Source organism: Oncorhynchus masou, chromosome 18 (genome assembly GCF_036934945.1).
Source record: "Oncorhynchus masou masou isolate Uvic2021 chromosome 18, UVic_Omas_1.1, whole genome shotgun sequence".
Lineage (NCBI taxonomy): Eukaryota > Metazoa > Chordata > Actinopteri > Salmoniformes > Salmonidae > Oncorhynchus > Oncorhynchus masou.
The window spans coordinates 37,142,851-37,163,545 of record NC_088229.1 but is presented as its reverse complement, the minus strand read 5'-3'; the positions used below and the strand labels follow the sequence as shown (position 1 = coordinate 37,163,545).

Below are 20,695 nucleotides of genomic sequence, written 5' to 3'. Positions count from 1 at the left end.
GTGATTATTACCACAGCAAGCAAGGTACTTGGAGTCAAACATTCAGGCCTGGGTGAGATCTTTAAGGTCAGGGCCCTCTGCAAGGCTCACAAAATAATTTTAGACCATAGCCACCCCCTGTACCTGGACTTTGAACTAATCTCCTCTGGATGCAGGTATAGGGCACCCCTTAGCAGGAAAAAAACTAGACAATCATTTGTGCCAGGTGTGATATCCCTCCTAAATAGCTCGGGCTATTTAAGGCCAGCAGGCTAGTCCTTTTTTGTGTGTTTTATTTCTTTAGTAATTTTTATTGGTGAAAGTTGTATTGTCAATTTTGTTTAGTATTTAAACGCCACTTTAAATGTGTACATGACACTGCAACAAAATTTCCCCATGGGGTCAAAGTAAGAGATTAAGTATAGTCCTAGACTGTCGGGGAAACATTTTCTACTTTGGCAAAATCCCTAATCCCCAGGGTACTTCACTGGGTTTACACCTGCAGTGTAAGAAACAATGTCACAAGACATGAGTTTGAGTATTTATTTAATAAGCAATGTACAGTATTCAAGGTCAGTATGAGCATATAGTCAGCGTTATGAGTCAAACTAATCTGCAAATGGGTTGGATATCAGATTTACCCAGTACGAAATATCAAAGTAATGTAGGCATTTGCCTCACGTTGGTGACCGTGCTACAAATATTAGGCATTTGACCAAGAAGTTAGTTTTCTTTTGTAACACTCAACCTGCATCAATTGCTATTCTGGAGCATTTTCGAAGTTGAACAGAGACGGCATGCAAACCAACATGCAAGACATGCATGTTACATTTAGACCAGGAGTGGAAGAAAAAAAAAGGTAGTTGGACAGACATCTTAGTTCATTCGAGTGGTTAAAGCATGATCTTGTGTGAAGCAGAGGCCTAACAACCAGATTCTTCTCTGGTGAATGGATGAGAGATCGGTTTATTTCAAACCAGTTTAAATCTGGTTCCTGGATTTCTTGACGTTGATTTGTCTTGCATACTTTGAAATATTCCGTTTGGATCCCATGCAAGAATGACATCTTACTCTGTTTAGAAACAAAATTGAATGTCCATCAACCATTGTGACAGATGGAAGAATGTTTGAAATGTAATAGGGCCTCTAGGAAATCTTAAACTGTTCATTTGCAATTGACTTATGATTAATCAGTTTCAATTATATTCAGCCAATGTCACTTCCTGGTATTGTCCCTTATACATTAAATCACTTCCTTCTATTGGCTCCTGTGCAGCGCTGATACATTTACATTTGTGCTTGTTTAGGTTGAGACAGTTGGGGGTATTTAAGGTTCCTATGGGTGCCAGCATGGGTGTTCTCGCTGAGCAAGCACTCAAGGCACTCAAGCATTCTAACGTCGACATGGAAGTGACAAATCGGTAAAGCGGAGGCCGAGGGGGTTAAGTGGTTTTAACATGCAAATCTGATTGAGGCTGATATTTCAAACGCTGTATCCAATTTAACGTAAATTGCTTTTTTCTTTGAGGTTTATGTCAGACTATGGCTACAGCCCTAACTAGTTAGTTACTTGAATAGTTGACTAATAGATCAATGTAATCTAAAATGGCCACCATTTTTATTCCCACGTGGATATTTTTATGGTCAAGTTATTCAGGTGGTTGATAGGACTTTTTTAGCCTCCGAGCAAGATGTGTATTGGAATAGTAGATTGTTTGGTGAAAGCATATGTAGAAGGGATTATTTCTATACCGGTCAACACTAAGAATCAAACGGGTATGAAAACGTACCTCAATCCAGGCATGGAAGGTGTCACTGTACTTCTAATTATCCCACAATGCCTGATGGCAAATCATAATACTGTTAGTTCGGAATGAAACTGCCTGCCTTGTCCTCATGCTATGTAGCTAATGCTAAAGTAACATATTCCACAACACTTCCCCGCACCTACTCATCCCAATGTTAGACATCACATTTTCATAGGACCTAATCTGCTGTTTCAGCATGAACTAGCCTAGCATGAGGACGATAAAGGCTGTGTGTTTTATGGAGATGAGTAGCCCTAATCAATTTAAGAAAATTGTCACGAGGATATCTGTTATTGGGCTTGCACCAGACAATGTATAATTATAGTAAATAAAGTGGTCATAGTTTTGACTGAAAAAGCGGATTGTAGCGCCGGCAGCCGTATTAATTCTCAAATCTTACCACTACAACGTCCCAATATGATGGATTTTAGAGCCAATTTGGCTAATGCAAAAATCTGCAATTTTGCAAGGCGTCTCAGGTTGAAAATAATGGTCAGGCAAAGCTCATTGCATCAGTTTCTGTAATAACGAGCGCTGATAAAGCCCACTCTTATACCTAAAGTTAAAGCACCTAACCATGCCCTCGTACTGCACAAAAGGCCCACGATAATATTAACTTCAAGGGCTCTAAGTCAGGTTCACCTAGCAGCATTAGGTGTGTATTACAGTATTTTCACAATGGCAAGGTAAACAGTATGCACTGTACCCACAATTAGCGACATTCCCTAATCGCACAAACACACCAAATTCACATACTGTAGGTCTCTCCACTCGGGGGGTTAAATAATTATGGCAAATGGAAAACAACTTTGCATGAGAGCACTGTGGCAGGAGTGGAGAGAACTCAGGCTTGCTGCACACCATGACTGCCCGCCGGTTATACTCAAGCGTTGGGTATGACACAGCCACATTGTCAGCATTCCACGAGCAGACAGACACACACTCATAAAACACACAGTTTGACAGCGCTCCCACTGCTGTGGAATAAGAGGGTCACTCAGTGGGAAACATTTAGAAGCCAATCTTTCCCCTGGTCATGGAATAGCCCAGCTTCGCCTCATTGTTGATGAAGGACATGATGCCCAGGTAGGTCTCGATGAGGAGGGGCCTCTCTAGGATCAGAACTCCATTGGCCCTGCCCGGAATGGCAAACTCCTTGTGGGCCTTCTTCACTGCCTGAACCAGCTGGGTCCGGAAGATGTCCATCTGACAGAAGAGGAGAGCAGCTCAGTGTTTAATATACCAAGCTCCCATGTGAACATGAATATTGCTATTATTGTAAATGGGGGAGGGGAGGTGGCAACGTAAGAGTTTAACCTGGCAGAGAGAGGCCACTTTCTCGTCGGCACGGGCCATGGGGTGCTCAGTGAAGGTGACATAGGGCATGTCTGTGGACCAGGGATTCCAGCGGTTCACAAAGGAGGGGCGTGGGCGTTTGTCCCACTGAACCCGAATCCCATAGCCCTCCCTCCTGTAGAGACACGTATTGTAATTCCAGTGTGCTGGGAGTAATCAATGAATAGTAGGCTGTGTTCAGTGGGCATGAGAGGAGAAAAGCTTTAGAAACAGGTGTATCTATACTTGTCCAATATGCGTTCCTAGTTTTCGGTTTCCATGCCTACTGAACACGTCTGACTGCTGAGTGTATTTGGCCCTGTCCAGAAACGACCCCAAGCGACTTGAGTAGACTCAACATAGTTGGATATGTATAAGCAATATGGCAACATTTCCACCAAGCCTATCCCAAGTGAACGTTAGCCTTCTACCATATTGCTTATACTGTACCTATCCAATTATTTCAGAACATCGACAAGTGTCTTGTGTTGTTGTAAGTACAGGGTCTCTGTACAGGGTCATAGCTCAGTGGCGCTTACTTGTTGAGTGATTTGGGCGGGAACTCAAACTCGCCCACTGAGATGGTGTCCACGGCATTAAGGGAGATTCTGATGACCTGCTGACACAGCAAGTTGATGAAGTCATACTTGCAAACCAGCAGGGACCTGTTAGAAAACCAAGAGGGCAATATGGCAAATTAAGTGAAGTGTACAAACGTTCATGCAAGTTTGACACCTTTATCATCACGAATATATCACAACCGCGTTGAGGCTTTCATCCAGTCGGCAACAATAATGTATCAAATGATATGGGAATGGATCCCTCCAATTGGGTTCAAATAGATATCCAATCGTAACATTTGCCACTAATCATTTGGTTTACCTGTCAGTTATGAGCACCAGTCTCTCCTTCTCGTTGTTCCAGTGGTCAACTCTAAGGGAAACATTATTACATTCAGATTTAGCATTCTCATCTGTAGCGAAATAATGTAATGAGATATTCATGAACATATGAAGTCGCAATGGTGTAAGAGAGACTAAAATGTGCCAAGGGCCTGTGTGATTTCTTTACCAATTGGCATCTGCCGGCAGAATATAATTTTTCATGGAGATGGTATGTATTACCTGGATAAATAAACATGCCTTTAAGCACTACATGGCTCTTAATTGCCCCAAAAATATGATCCTTGCCTCTCACTTGCACTAATATCGTTTCAAAGTTTATTTACCACATCCACAGGAAAATAGGTGTAAAACAAGTGACATTCTTACCTTGAGAGCTATTTCCCAACAATACAATAATAATAATAATATAGAATAAAAACCACAAGAACTACGATGTGAGTTAGAAACACGAGAATGCAAGTATATACATGCATACATACATGCAAGTGACTGGTAGTAGGATGTATTCACACCCCCTTGACCTTTTCCACATTTTGTTGTGTTACAGCCTAAATTTAAAATGAATTAAATGTAGATTGTGTCACGCTAGTTAGCATTGTGAAACTACCTCTGTGTCCAGTATGAAGTTAGAGACAGAAACATGGTATCCACAAGGTCATTGGACTATGGGTAAGTAGATAAAGGGACTCATTGCCAAAATCCCAAATTATCCCTTTAATAGGTGAATGACTGTCACGCTTGCTAATAGTGATGAGGTCACATTAATAACACTACCATTTGAATACCTTCTATTTTTTAACCTTTCTTTAACTAGGCAAGTCAGTTAAGAACAAATTCTTATTTTCAATGACGGCCTAGGAACAGTGGGTTAACTGCCTTGTTCAGGGGCAGAACGACAGATTTGTACCTTGTCAGCTCAGGGAATCGAACTTGCAACCTTTCGGCTGCTAGTCCAACGCGCTAGGCTACCCTGCAGCACCCTATGCCTATGAGATAGGAAGCGATGTGAAGTATAATGTGCTTACTAGTCATTGAGACCAGCCTTATTGATGGTAGTCTTTAACATGATTTTCGAATGACTATCTCTGTACCCCACACATAACGTACAACTATCTGTAAGGTCCCTCAGTCGAAGTGTGAATTTCAAAACACAGATTCAACCAAAGACCAGGGAGGTTTTCCAATGCCTCGCAAAGGGCACCTATTGGTATATGGGTAAAAATGTTCAAAAGCAGACATTGAATATCCTTTTAGGCATGGTGAAGTAATTAATTACTACTAAACGATATCATAACCGCCATCGATAAAAGACAGTACTGTGCAACCGTCTTCATCGACCTGACCAAGGCTTTCGACTCTTGTCAATCACCATATTCTTATCGGCAGACTCAGTAGCCTCGGTTTTTCTAATAACTGCCTTGTCTGGTTCACCAACTACTTTGTGTAAAATCGGAGGGCATGTTGTCCGGTCCTATGGGGGTACCACAGGGTTCAATTCTCGGGCCGACTCTTTTCTCTGTATATATCAATGATGTTGCTCTTGCTGCGGGCGATTCCCTGATCCACCTCTACGCAGACGACACCATTCTGTATACTTCTGGCCCTTCCTTGGACACTGTGCTATCTAACCTCCAAACGAGCTTCCGTGGCCTCCAACTGCTCTTAAACGCTAGTAAAACCAAATGCACGCTTTTCAACCGTTCGCTGCCTGCACACGCACGCCCGACTAGCATCACCACCCTCGATGGTTCCGACCTAGAATATGTGGACATCTATAAGTACCTAGGTGTCTGGCTAGACTGCAAACTCTCCTTCCAGACTCATATCAAACATCTCCAATCCAAAATCAAATCTAGAGTCGGCTTTCTATTTCGCAACAAAGCCTCCTTCACTCACGCCGTAAAACTTACCCTAGTAAAACTGACTATCCTACCGATCCTCGACTTCGGCGATGTCATCTACAAAATAGCTTCCAATACTCTACTCAGCAAACTGGATGCAGTTTATCACAGTGCCATCCGTTTTGTTACTAAAGCACCTTATACTTTGTTACTAAAGCTTTGTTACTAAAGTTACTAAAGCTCACCTATAATTTAGCCCAAACAACTACCTCTTTCCCTACTGTATTTATTTTATTTATTTTGCTCCTTTGCACCCCATTATTTTTATTTCTACTTTGCACATTCTTCCACTGCAAATCTACCATTCCAGTGTTTTACTTGCTATATTGTATTTACTTTGCCACCATGGCCTTTTTTTTGCCTTTACCTCCCTTATCTCACCTCATTTGCTCACATCGTATATAGACTTGTTTATACTGTATATGTTTGTTTTACTCCATGTGTAACTCTGTGTGATTGTATGTGTCAAACTGCTTTGCTTTATCTTGGCCAGGTCGCAATTGTAAATGAGAACTTGTTCTCAACTTGCCTACCTGGTTAAATAAAGGTGAAATAAAAATAAAATAAATACCACCCACCACTGCGACCTGTATGCTCTAGTCGGCTGGCCCTCGCCACATGTTCGTCGCCAGACCCACTGGAACCAGGTCATCTACAAATCTATGCTAGGTAAAGCGCCGCCTTATCTCAGTTCACTGGTCACGATGGCAACACCCACCCGTAGCACGCGCTCCAACAGGATCATCCCTAAAGCCAAAACCTCACTTCGGCCACCTTTCCTTCCAGTTCTCTGCTGCCTGCGACTGGAACGAATTGCAAAAATCTTTGAAGTTGGAGACTTTTATCTCCCTCACCAACTTTAAACATCTGCTATCTGAGCAGCTAACCGATCCCTGCAGCTGTACATAGTCCATTGGTATATAGCCCACCCAATTTACCTACCTCATCCCCATACTGTTTTTATTTTATTTACTTTTCTGCTCTTTTGCACACCAGTATCTCTACCTGCACATGTTCATCTGATCATTTATCACTCCAGTGTTAATCTGCTAAATTGTAATTATTCACTCCTATGGCCTATTTATTGCCTACCTCCTCATGCCTTTTGCACACAATGTATATAGATTTTTTTCTTCTACTATGTTCTACTCTACTTGTTTAATGTTTACTCCATGTGTAACTCTGTGTTGTTGTCTGTTCACACTGCTATGCTTTATCTTGGCCAGGTCATAGTTGCTAATGAGAATTTGTTCTCAACTAGCCTACCTGGTTAAATAAAGGTGAAATAAAAAAATAAAAAAAATAACACTATGGATGGTGTCAACACAACCCTTCACTACAAAAAAATAAGAAACCTTCTCACCATGAGGCCAATTGTAACTTTAAAACAGTTTTTAAAATTGCTGTGATAGGAGAAAACTGAGGATGGATCAACATCGCAGTTACTCGGCAATAATAACCTAATTGATTTCTCTCTATGCGGCCTCATTGTCTCTAGTGCCCCCTGCTGTCATAAAACGGAAGTACAGACATATATTGATGGTGGTGGGTGCATAGAAAGACGAAACTCTATTAGTTCCGGGTGTCCGAGATTATGAGTGGGTGAAACAATGATATGAATGGACAAGGCCATCGATCACGTGAAACCATTCATTCCGTTGTGAAAACTCGATTGAGGCCAGATGAAGGCGGTTTCAATTATTCCTATGGGTTGGTTAATCTCTCGTGGACAGTGCACGTAGCATAACATCTGACACAATTGCGCAAGATATTTAGTTCATGGAGACAACATGGTCTGTGCTATCCGGAAACATTGGGACGTCCCTACCCCCATTGAAGTTAAAATGTAAAACGGTTAGGGGTTAAGGTACCCCTTTCATAGACGTTAACTATCTTTAGCGCTTATTGACGATATTAAATATTTCAGAATATACTATCATCGAGAAATAATTTAACAAAAAACAAAAATTAATAAACCATTTTAATAGGGTTCCCACAAGGCCATATTGGTATGTTACAGTGCTTGTTTACGGAAGGCAGAGTGGACCACCTGTGCCAATTAGCCATCTGCGTCTCCGTACAACTGTGTGCAGACGGAAGACTGACGCCCAAACGTTTTGTCACTGAAAAATACTGTCAGCTGCAAATGTTAAAACAGTGTATAGTATGTGTGTATTGTCATGTGAAAGTAGAGGGATTTGTGTTTCTAGAACCCTACCGCAACCGATAATCGAATCACGTTTACATTTGAGTATTTGGCTGTTTTGGCTTCCAGAGCCAATTCCCCTTAAAAAAAAAAACATGTAAGGTCCTTGGACTATAAGGAGTAACGTAGTCCATTATTGGGCTAGGTTTAGGGTAGGGACATCTCAAGTAATCCCGGATAGCACTGAACAACATGCGCTGTTTGAGCTACTCCAGAAAGTGACTTTTGCAGTGCTGCCGTTTCATTGAGTTGCTCAAATTGAAGGCCGACCGGGGTACTGCAGGCTGCCATTTGCAACTCAATCTTTTTAACTTTGTGTGCGATTTAAAAACAATTGGTTCAAAGACATACAGTTGAAGTCGGAAGTGTACATACACCTTAGCCAAATACATTTAAACTCATTTTTTCACAATTCCTGACATTTAATCCTTGTAAAAAAATTCCCTGTTTTAGGTCAGTTAGGATCACCACTGTATTTTAAGAATGTAAAATGTCAGAATAATAGAGAATTATTTATTTCAGCTTTTATTTCTTTCATCACATTCCCAGTAGGTCAGAAGTTTACATACATTCAATTAGTATTTGGTAGCATTGCCTTTAAATTGTCTAACATGCATCAAACGTTTTGGGTAGCCTTCCACAATAATTTGGGTGAATTTTGTCCCATTCCTCCTGACAGAGCTGGTGTAACTGAGTCAGGTTTGTAGGCCTCCTTGCTCGCACACACATATTCAGTTCTGCCCACAAATTTTCTATAGGATTGAGGTCAGGGCTTTGTGATGGCCACTCCAATACCTTGACTTTGTTTAAGCCATTTTGCCACAACTTTGGAAGTATGCTCAGGGTCATTGTCCATTTGGAAGACCCATTTGCAACTAAGCTTTAACTTCTTGACTGATGACTTGAGATGTTGCTTCAATATATCCACATAATTTTCCTACCTCATGATGCTATCTATTTTGTGAAGTGCATCAGTCCCTCCTGCAGCAAAGCACCCCCACAACATGATGCTGCCACCCCCGTGATTCACGGTTGGGATGGTGTTCTTCGACTTGCAAGCCTCCCCTTTTACTTCCAAACATAACGATGGTCACTATGGGCAAACAGTTCTATTTTTGTTTTATCAGACCAGAGGACATTTCTCCAAAAAGTATTTGTCCCCATGTGCAGTTGCACACCGTAGTCTGGCTTTTTTTAATGGTGGTTTTGGAGCAGTGGCATCTTCCTTGCTGAGCGATCTTTCAGGTTATGTCAATATAGGACTCATTTTACTGTGGATATAGATACTTTTGTACCCGTTTCCTCCAGCATCTTCACCAGGTCCTTAGCTGTTGTTCTAGGATTGATTTGCACTTTTCACACCAAAGTATGTTCATCTCTAGGAGACAGAATGCGTCTCCTTCCTGGGCGGTATGACGGCTGCGTGGTCCCATGGCGTTTATACTTGCGTACTATTGTTTGTACAGATGAACGCGGTTTTTTCAGACATTTGGAAATTTCTCCCAAGGATGAACCAGACTTGTGGATGTCTACAATTTGTTTTCTGAGGTGTGGCATGCACAAAAAGTAGATGTCCTAACCGACTTGCCAAAACTATAGTTTGTTAACAAGACATTTGTGAGGTGGTTGAAAAATGAGTTTTAATGACTCCAACCTAAGTGTATGTAAACTTCTGACTTCAAATGTACATCTGGTGTATCAGAAGCAATTATTGGCAACTATAGAATGGTGAAGAAGAACTCTGCAGAGTATACAACTAAATGAATTTAGCCATTCATTGTAGCATTGGCACTCTGTAGAGTTGCTATTTTCTCACGTTCTTGTGCCAATTAACTCATGACATTCCTAGATTACTCAATATACTAATAAAGTCATATTTAAAAAAAAATCAAATAAATACAATAGTCAGTTTAAAAAAAGGTTAAGGGTACAAAACACACACACACACACACATATATACATATACATATACACATATATACATACATATATATATATATATATATATATATATATATACACACACACACACACACACACACACACACACACATATACACACAATACCAGTCAAAAGTTTGGACACACCTACTCATTCAAGGGTTTTCCTTTATTTTGACTATTTTCTACATCAAAATGATGAACATATATGTAATCATGTAGTAACCAAAAAAGTGTTAAACAAAATCAAAATATATTAGAGATTGTTCAAAGTAGCCACTCATTGCCTTGATAGCTTTGCACATGCTTGACATTCTCTCAACCAGCTTCATGAGGAATGCTTTTCCAACTGTCTTGATTTGAAAGAGTTCCCACATATGCTGAGCACTTGTTGGCTGCTTTTCCTTGACTCTGTGGTCCAACTCATCCCAAACAATATCAATTGGGTTGAGGTCAGATGATTGTGGAGGCCAGGTCATCTGATGCAGCACTCCATCACTCTCCTTCTTGGTAAAATAGCCCTTACAGACTGGAGGTGCTTTGGGTCATTGTCCTGTTGAAAAACAAATGATAGTGGGATGGCATATCACTGCAGGATACTGTGGTAGCCATGCTGGTTAATTGTGCCTCGAATTCTAAATAAATCCCTGAAAGTGTCACCAGCAAAGCACACCCACACCATCACACATCCTCCTCCATGCTTCACAGTGGGAACCATACATGTGGAGATCATCCGTTCACCTACTCTGTGTCTCACAAAGATCGCGGTTGGAACCAAAAAAAATTTCAAATTTGGACTCAGACCAAATTGACAGATTTCCACTGGTCTATGTCCATTGCTTGTGTTTCTTGGCCCAATAAAGTCTCTTCTTATTAGTGTCCTTTAGTAGTGGTTTCTTTACAGCAATTTGACCATGAAGGCCTGATTCACGCAGTCTCCTCTGAACAGTTTATGTTGAGATGTGTCTGTGAAGCATTTATTTGGGCTGCAATTTCTGAGGCTGGTAACTCTAATGAACTTATCCTCTGTAGCGGAGGTAACTCTTGGTCTTCCTTTCCTGTGGTGATCCTCACGAGAGCCAGTTTCATCATAGTGCTTGATGGGTTTTTGCACTTGAGGAAACGTTCAAATTGTACAGATTGACTGACCTTCATGTATTAAAGTAATGATGGACTGTTGTTTCACTTTGCTTATTTGAGCGGTTCTTGCCATAAGGCACACCTGTTAATTGAAATGCATTCTCGGTGACTACCTCATGAAGCTGGTTGAGAGAATGCCAAGTGTTCAAAGCTGTCATCAAGGCAAAAGGTGGCTACTTTGAAGAATGTCAAATATAAAATATATTTTGATTTGTTTAAAAAAAATTGGTTACTACATGATTAATTGTGTAATTACATAGTGTTGATGTCATCACTATTATTCTACAATGTAGAAAATTGTAAAAAGAAAAAAAAAACCTGGAATGAGTAGATGTGTCCAAACTTGACTGGTACTGTACATCTGGCTGTGTTGGCAAAATCTCTACATATCCCATTGAGGCAAGCAGAGAGAGGCTGGCCATTGTCACAGTTTCAAGACCAGTCAGAGACGTCCAGCTAACCCTACGCCAATGGAACTTAGATCCACATTAAGTAGCAATGATATCCTTCGCCACTGCTGTCTTAACGACATGACAGCTTGAACCAGTCATGACTATTCCAAAAATATATATAAAAACGTAACATGTAACGTGTTGGTCCCATGTTTCATGAGCTGAAATTAAAGATCCCAGAAATGTTTCATATGCACAAAAAGCTTCTATCAAATTGTGTGCACAAATTTGTTTACATCCCTGTTAGTGAGAATTTCTCATTTGCCAAGATAATCCATCCACCTGACAGGTGTGCTCGTCATCCTTATCAGGGTCTTGACCTGACTGCAGTTTGGTGTCGTAACTGACTTCAGTGGGCAAATGCTCACCTTCAATGGCCACTGGAGAAGTGTGCTTTTCACGGATGAATCCTGGTTTCAACTGTACCGGGAAGATGGCAGACAATGTGTATCGCGTCGTGTGGGCGAGCGGTTTGCTGATGTCAATGTTGTGAACAGAGCACCCCATGGTGGTGGTGGGGTTATGGTATGGGCAGGCATAAGCTACAGACAACAGACATAATTGTATCAGTGGTAATTTGACTGCACAGAGATACCATGGACGAGATCCTGAGGCCCAATGTCGCGCCATCAGCTCATGTTTCAGCATGATAATGCACAGCCCCATGTTGCAAGGATCTGTACACAATTCCTAGGAGTTGAAAATGTCCCAGTTCTTCCATGGCCTAGATACTCAGAAATGACACCAATTCAGCATGTTTGGGATGCTCTGTATCGATGGCGTGTCCAGCTCCCGCCAATGTCCAGCAACTTCACACAGCCATTGAACAGTAGTTGGACAACATTCCACAATCAACAGCCTGATCAACTCTATGCGAAGGAGATGTGTCGTGTTGCATGAGGCAAATGGTGGTCACACAAAATAGACTGATTTTCTGATCCACACCCCTACCTTCTTTTTTAAGGTGTCTGTGACCAACAGATGCATATCTGTATTCTCAGTCATGCTAAATCCATAGATTACGGCTTAATGAATTTATTTCAATTGACCGATTTCCTTATATGAACTAACTCAGTAAAATCCTTGAAATTGTTGCATGTACATTTTTGTTCGGTGTAGTTACATGACTGTTTTGAAGCTTACGGGTGCAGTATTTTTGCACAAAACAATAGCATAGTTCACGTTTAGGACAGGATATAGCTGCTGGACGCACATGCGCTCTAGGCTAATTCAGGACAAAGGTTGTAGTTTTTATTTGATTAAACAATTCAGAGACCAAAACAAATACATCAGATTAAATATTTAAGGAGAGCGAATCGATATACAGTCCCTAAATCAGCTGTAACTGTCAATACTAAAACAAAGCTTAAAATGAAGTCACTTCTGGACATGGTAGACTCCTCACCACTAATTGGGGGATCCTGTTTTCCGCTAACAATGTCTGCAGTACCACGGTCGGCCTTCAACTTCCATGGCTTCAATGAGAGGGGGCAGTTGTTCTCCACTGGAATGAATCATTGAAAACACTCAGACATCATCAAGCTCATTTCAAATCCCCTGTAGTGCTAGGGCAAAAACCAAAACGTGCACCCAGGGCAAAAACCAAAACGTGCACTCAGGGGGGGGGCAGGACCAAATTTGGGAACCTCTGAACTTCTGTACTGCCAATGTAACTTTACTGGCCTATGTGATGATGTGAATTGCTCATAAAATGACTCACTCTGCAAGCAGCCACACACTCAGCACTTCTCCATCCTCTGAAGGCAGGCCCACTGTTCTGATGTCATTCACTGCTCGTTCAATGGTCCCTGGCTAAAATGAAGAGGCCACAGTTAATTGATTTCAGTCCACTCATCATTATAATAATCGAGCAGATTGTTCCATATATCATAGCTGAATAAATTGCAGTTGTCTGACTAAATGGTTGCGTTTAAAAGAACGGTTTGTTTCACAATCTAAGAAACAGAGGTTAGTTTGTAACGACATGTTGCATGGGAGTTCACTGCCACAAATACGCACCTTCAAATCAGAGCGAGCCAAGCAGTCAATCTGCAATTGCAAGCTGATTGCAGCGTGAGCGTTTGACAGCTGTTTCCAAGCTAGCCTATTAGCTTGCTAACTAGCTAATATACGACATTGCCCAGATAAAAAAAGGGGCAATTATTAGCCAGACTTACCCTAAAGACGAAATAATCCTTCACTTTGGCTTGCATTGTTGGGTTGTGGACATGAAACGGCGTCAACGTTTGTAAGGGGGAGCAACATGCTACAGAAGAACTATACCCAAGGCTCCCTCTGGCCCCCGGCGGTGTAAAGGCAACCTCGACTCCATCCTCTGCCTCTGCCGGATGAAGGACCGCAGCCCCCGGACTCATTGGTTCAACCGTGTCGTTTAGCTGAAGCATAGTGCAAACTGAGTTGTAATAAAAAGCACAAAATAGACTTCAACCTGTCCTCTCGAAAATAAAGATTCAGCAAACGGTGTATTGTTTTGAATTGGTCATTGCGCACAATAATATGATCAGAGAGGATGGTGTTTACAAGGAAGTACCCCTGCCTCACTTCCCCCCTTAGATTTCCTTTTTTCACCTCTTAAAGGGGAAATCTGCTGTTCAAACAAATGTTCAACCCCGCCACTGTTGAGCTGTAATCCTTAGTCCGAACACCTAAAACAAGAGTTTCTATTTTTATTTTGTATTTACATTTAACCAGGCAAGTCAGTTAAGAACTCATTCTTATTTACAATGACGGCCTACCGGGGAACAGTGGGTTAACTGACTTGTTCATGGGCAGAACGACAGATTTTTTTTTTTTACCTTGGATTCCAACCAGCAACCTTTCGGTTACTGGCCCAACGCTCTAACCACTGCGGTCCCTATTGGACAAATTCAGTAGGTTCCTCTTGTTTCGTTCCGTTAGCTTCCGTTTAAGAATATAATAAAAATGTATTGGCCATTCAGGATGGAAATCTTTCTTTGGCATCACCTTCTATTAAAATAATCACATACACATACATTCTCACATCATACACTTTTAAACCAGTCAGTCCATCGTGTTGCATACACCAACAACATAGAGGACATTTTAGCTAGAGAGCCACTTGTTGCCCTCCTAATTAAATAACTAGCTACCAGCTAGCCCTGTTGCCCACGTTATAACGTTATAAGCAGCCAGCTAGTATGGCTTGACCGGACCGAGTAATTTGTTGTACAGCTAGCCACAATAAGGATTAGCAACATAGTGGAATTTGCGTTTCGCCTTCAAACTAAAAGTTCCTCGTTACGCAGAAGATTACAATTGGTGGAATCATGCCATATTTAGACTAGATCATGTTAAACAAGGTTGAGTGTTGGAATGTGGAGCAATGAAATGGTATAAGAGTCTACCCGGCGACACCCACAGAACACAACAGTGAAGAGTTTACGCAAATATTAGCATCTTAGCTTGACACGTCAAATAACGGGACTTTGACTGTGGGAAATCACCTGCCCAGTCAACCTATTGTGCGTATTGACATTCATATCGCACTGTACGGCCATACCTAAGGATTGGGGATCAATTAAATGGGGTATCAGTCTACTCAGTACCAAAGTGCTTTTTCAGAGTTATCAGGCGCCAAACATCCACATTGCATTGTTTTTCCTCTCGAATAGTGTTCAGTAGGTTGACTGGTACAATAAATGTGTCTCAATTCACAGTGGTTTCAGAGTCCTGCAATAAGAAATATGATGCTAATGTTCTCTGGATGTCACTGAGTAGACTGATACCCCATGTCATTGATCCACAATCCATAGGTAAGGCTGTACAGTGAAATAGGTATGCTCCCCCCCCCTCCCACCCAAATACAGTTCTATAGTGTAACAAAATTCAGTGTGATTTCAACATACTTTTGTCAAATTAACAAATTGTTGTCTTTTGTTGAATTTATATAAGGACATTCCAACCTCGTTCAGCATGATCTATTCCATTATGGCATGATTCCACTATTTGTATTCATTTGCATTATCATAGATACTTTTATTTTGAAGGCAAATCGTAAATTCCACTATTGTGCCTAATCCTTATTGTGGCTAGCTTCACATAGATGGGTCCGACCATCATGAATCAAATAAGAAGTGTATTTTAAATTAGGGGTCTTTAAGATGATGACACCTAGGTAGAGCGATAGCTAGCGAGCTAACTATAGCTACTGAAACAGATCGTTTAGTTATTTAATACATAATCTAAATATCTCACTATCTGTCCATTGCTTTATAAGACATACAAAAATTAGGCCTATAACAATTTTGACTATGCAGAGAAGAGAGAGAGAGAGTTCTCTGTTGGGTACATGACAAATACAAGGGACATTTCATATAAAAAGCACACAGGTTTTTATTGCATATCAATTTCATGTATAAATTCTTCATAGCATTGGAAAGATTACATTTGGTATACATTTCTATTCTACAGAATTAACATCAGAATCATATCAATTCCATGAAATTTCTCTGAAGTACATCTTCAATAATCACAAGCATCAAAAAAAACTTCAATTTCAGAATTGTTCAATATTATTCTACAATCCTTTCATTTTTTTCATTACAGCTTTCTCCCACAATCTTTTTTGTATTCATTTAAGAACCACCTGCCCAATACATCTGTAAGGACTTGAAGTCAAACCTACTAACCTAACCACATGTACAATAAGTGCATCTACGGATTCATCATTTTTTATTTCATTTTTTAATTTAAGATACACATTTCACAAATGGACATCATTATGACTGCCAAACACGTCATGCACAATATCTTTTTAATAAACATAACAGAGGTGATACAACTCGGATTCAAATGAAACGAGCACCATCCATTTAAACCCATATTTTTTTCATTGAATTTTTCAGACATATGCAACATTGTTTTTTAAAATACTATACAGTTAAAAAGAAACTTTTTTTTGTTGTTTTTTTGTACTTTTTCCTGTAACAGTGGGGAAAGAACAGCAACCGTATTCTGAAGTTATCAGTTTGTGACCATTTGCCAGATCCTTTCAAAAGCTGGCAATGTGATCTTTGACTTCAATGTGCATCCATAATTCTACAACCGACAGCGCGCACTTATTACAGTAGTACATGACATGAATTACTCCATATATAGTATACCTAAATATTTAGTAACCCCAGTCTCTGCATTTAATAGTAATGTATTGCAAAACAATGTGTTAACCGTGGATCCACATTTAGTATAGCAAGACAGAGACCTCTGTCATCATTATCATCGGACATGTAATGATGCAGCAAAACTAGTATCACCCTGCCACCTGCTGACAAAAAAATTCAATTACAGTGCTTCAGTTACTGATTCTTTTCCAAGTTCATCATCATTTTAAGTGAGGGTTGATCATCCACTCCAAGTGAGGCAAATCAGGTTAACTCCTAGTAACTCTTTAGTGACAGAGACCCATGCCTGCCCAGTTTGTTGTGTTGGACCCATGCGTTTAAGTGCTGGTCTGAACCTATCCCGCCCAGTCCTGGAAGTCTTAATTCACATGTCCAGCGTGAAAGCAACTTTTTCAATTTACAGTGAACAACCCTTCAACTTACAGCGACATGAAATAAAAAACCCTGCGCAGTATTAAGTGCCATCTCTACCTTTGTCTACAGTTTGGAATGAAATCCCGTAAATGAGAAGATAATTGGGAGGAAGGGAATTGACAAGGGATTTATCAAAAAGAGTGTGTTTGCAAATATGAATACAAAGTGAATAGAAGTCTTTGAAACTTAAAATCCTATGTATGTCATATTTCTCTCCAAACCAGAAGCATTTCCTGGTTTGATTTCTTTCCTAGTTTGATTGTTTAATTCTTTTGCTGGTCTCACGGTACAGTAAATGTGTTCTGCTGGGTGTTAAAACCATTTACAGACAATCAAAGTCATCTCAGTTACAGCTGGAGAAAAGGGTGAACCATCAAGCTATGACCAGCGGGTTATATGCCTCCAAGGAAGAAACATACTCTTCTCAGGATTAAAAGTCTCTCGTCTGTCGAAACCCTCATGTCAACACTCGTTACAGAACCATTTAACCCCGAGAGTAATGCAAGTTCTACTAACAAGTGGAAATATGATAGAATGCTACACTGTAGTTGGACACTATCTGACAAACAATGTCGATTTTATCAATGACTAGGCATTCTTAAGATTTTTTTTCTTCTAAAACCACACGGTCACATTTAAAAAGAATAATTCCTACTATTTGAAACCATCAAAGCAGAATCTGAGCACTAATAAACTGATTGAGTTGATTGGATTTGTTATCGAGTGAAATGTAGTTGCTTATACTTAGGATCGATGATAAGCTAACAATACAATGCCCTGGCATCCAAATCCCCTGACATTCATAGTGAAGGCTTCCATTTCATTAAATGACCCCCGTAAGACTTCCAACACAAAACACATCAGCATACTGGTTGAAATGGTTGAACTGAAACGAGACAAACCAAACCTCATGCTAGACACAGCATTGCAAAACATGATCTAAACAATCTAGAACTACCGTGTCAATAGAAATAAAAACAGCTGATTTTCATGCTTTCTTTCCAATTTGGCACACTGGTCTTTACAGAAAAAAAACATTGAAACCCAGATTCAAAATCTCGGTCGCGTTTTGATTCAACTTCATTCCTTCAGCAACACTTAAAAGAGGGATAAAACAAAATACGTTTTTTTTCGTGTTTTCATTTGTCACTTGTCTCCAATCGTGACATTTTTTTTAACCTAAATAAATAGAATTACACACACTCTTTAAATCAAATATATAAGAAGGTAAAAACAACAACTATGACAGCAATTAAAACCCCTCGAAAAAGAAATGATTGTCGGAGAACAAAACCTTTTCTATGGGTTATTTGGCACATACCACTCTTGCTATGAACGTCCAGGTTATTTTGTACATCATACAACAATATCATACAATTTTGGTCCTTCACTAAATAATTATATTAACATTTGAGCACGGAGGTGCCTAAAATGAGACAATACTGTTTTATCAAAGAGAAAAACACAAAATGGAATCACGTTAACAAATGAGCAAAAAAAGGGAAAAACAGGCTTCCCTATTCTAACCAATGGACATCCATTTAACCTCTGGTTCACCGGATAACTTTTGAGGTCAAGACTTTGTCCTCTGCAATGCCCATTATATGTTGGGGGCGGTCATTCTCCATGACCTCATTGCCATTCGAGCTTGATGCATCATCCTACTGTACTTTCTTCATAAACAAAAGCCAGAGTGCCGTTTCCTGCTCTAACATTTATCATTGTGCTATTATTGATTTGAAACAAGAATGAAGAAAGTGAAGGCATTGGATATGATGGGGGGGGGGGGGGGGGGTCCATCAGCTAACGAGCTAGTTAGTACATCCCCACTATGTGTTGATACTGCTGCTCCTCCCACCCAGTGAAACAGCACCCCCCTATGGACATGCAGTGCATATGTTCCAGACCGACTGTTACTGTATCTGTTGCTATTGAGACATTGTGTTAGACTGTGTAGAATAGATGGGTGTTTTGCTCTCCTAGTGATGCGTTTACACACTCAAACATAACTGTCTCTGAGAGTCCAACCAAAGGGGTTCGCTGGGGCGGAGTGGGCGGGTCTTGTAGAATGACTGGGGTTTGGGGTGGTCAATCCTGGGATGTCCTTCACTCCTCTACAGGGAGGATCTCTGCCTGTGACTGTCTGTTTGTCTGAGGGGCCCCTCGTACACACACGCACTAACGTGGGCATGCACGAATCAATGCGCGTAAGCGCGCGTGCGTACGCACACAAAAACACACACACCCACACACACAGAGAAGGGCAGGAGCCAAGAGTCCTCTCTCTTCTCAGGCTGGGGGTGTGTGAAGTTGAGTTCTCCTCCTCCGTAGTAGCCTCCTACTTTCTGCCGCGCTCTCTCGCTCTCTCTCTCTCGCTCTCTCTCTCGGTCACTTTTCTTATTTTTATCGTGATACTATACTGCCTCCCTCCTCTCTCTCCTAGATGTGGTTGAGTGGGTGAAAGCTGCTCGTCTCGGACGGGCCTCCTCCCATGCTCAGCCAGGCATCCAGTGAGTTCTGGGAGGACGCGTGCAAAGGGTTGTTCTCCGACAGAGACAGCATCATTGCATAAGCCTGAAGGAGACAGAGAAATGACAAACAAAATCAACATCCATTGTTCAGAAACGATTTTGTGAGTCTCCGCGTTGTCAGCCAATTGAACATGACTGTCATTATTGTCGATAAAACACCAAGAGATGTTCCATCTCGGATTAGGAGTATCGTTTCAACGATTGCAACAAGTCTGGGCATGCAAGAGGTCAAAGGTGACGCTGCTGATGGGACAGTAGGTGTAGTAGAAGGAGAGCGTTAATAGCTCAGTTAGTAGGTAAGTTAAGCGAAAGGTAAGGCATGTCAAGGAGAAGAACACTGGTCTTTTATTCAACGACTCTCATCCCGACACTCCATACAGCAACACTGAACAACAATGGCCTCATTGTCATGCGTTTTCTTCGCTGTGTTTTCCCTTATCATCGAACTCAATCGAACTCAAGCTTCAGGGACCAATGTCCAAAATGATTGGCCACTTTCTGCCTCCCTCGCTCTCTTTCGACGAGAGTCCACCTACCTGGGTTTTAGCCTGCCTGTACAGAGTCTCTTTCAGGGCCTCAGACTCAAGCGAGGCGGTGTTAAAAATGTCTTTAACATCAAAGGGGGGCTCCTCACTGCTGCTGGCCTTATGCAGCTCCAGGCCCTTGGGGAAGCTGGGCAGGGACTCCAGGTCTAACAGCCCACCGTCTTCCTCTATACACCTGCAGCAGCACCAGGGAGGGGGAGGGGAATGGTAGGGGGGGGTAAGGGAAAGGGGAAGGAGCATCCTCAGTTAGCCCAACCAATACTGTCTTGTAACTCGATGGATGGACTTTTGATGGCGCATGCATGGTGGGGGCAGATGGACGCACGGACGGATGGAGACGGACGAGATAGGGGCTATGGAGGACATTGAGAGAGAG

At 41.2% G+C, this 20,695-nt stretch overlaps 2 protein-coding genes across 2 annotated transcripts in view; both read right to left on the bottom strand.

The window, feature by feature from the left end:
* Nucleotides 1-508: 508 nt before the first annotated feature.
* Nucleotides 509-14,241, bottom strand: tprg1l (tumor protein p63 regulated 1-like). The gene is made up of 6 exons (XM_064923164.1): nt 13,845-14,241; nt 13,388-13,479; nt 4,005-4,055; nt 3,662-3,787; nt 3,105-3,258; nt 509-2,993 (listed from the first exon to the last, which is right to left on the bottom strand). Exons 1-6 carry the CDS (start codon nt 14,070-14,072, stop codon nt 2,799-2,801), a joined length of 846 nt encoding a protein of 281 aa, XP_064779236.1. The 5' UTR covers nt 14,073-14,241; the 3' UTR covers nt 509-2,798.
* Nucleotides 14,242-16,023: 1,782 nt separating this feature from the next.
* Nucleotides 16,024-20,695, bottom strand: part of prdm16 (PR domain containing 16) — a 237,780-nt gene continuing 233,108 nt past the window's right edge. The window contains 2 exon segments of the mRNA XM_064923162.1: nt 16,024-19,817; nt 20,311-20,494. Of these exon segments, the coding sequence (XP_064779234.1) occupies nt 19,683-19,817; nt 20,311-20,494 (319 nt within the window). The 3' untranslated portion in view covers nt 16,024-19,682.

Coding starts and splice junctions, on each gene's coding strand:
- tprg1l (XM_064923164.1), bottom strand. CDS start 14,072: ATGCTTCAGCTAAACGACACGGTTGAACCAATGAGTCCGGGGGCTGCG. Junction 4,056..13,387: donor AGTGTGTGGCTGCTTGCAGA/GTGAGTCATTTT, acceptor TGTTTCCCTTAG/AGTTGACCACTGGAACAACG. Junction 3,788..4,004: donor CTGGTGCTCATAACTGACAG/GTAAACCAAATG, acceptor GTTTTCTAACAG/GTCCCTGCTGGTTTGCAAGT.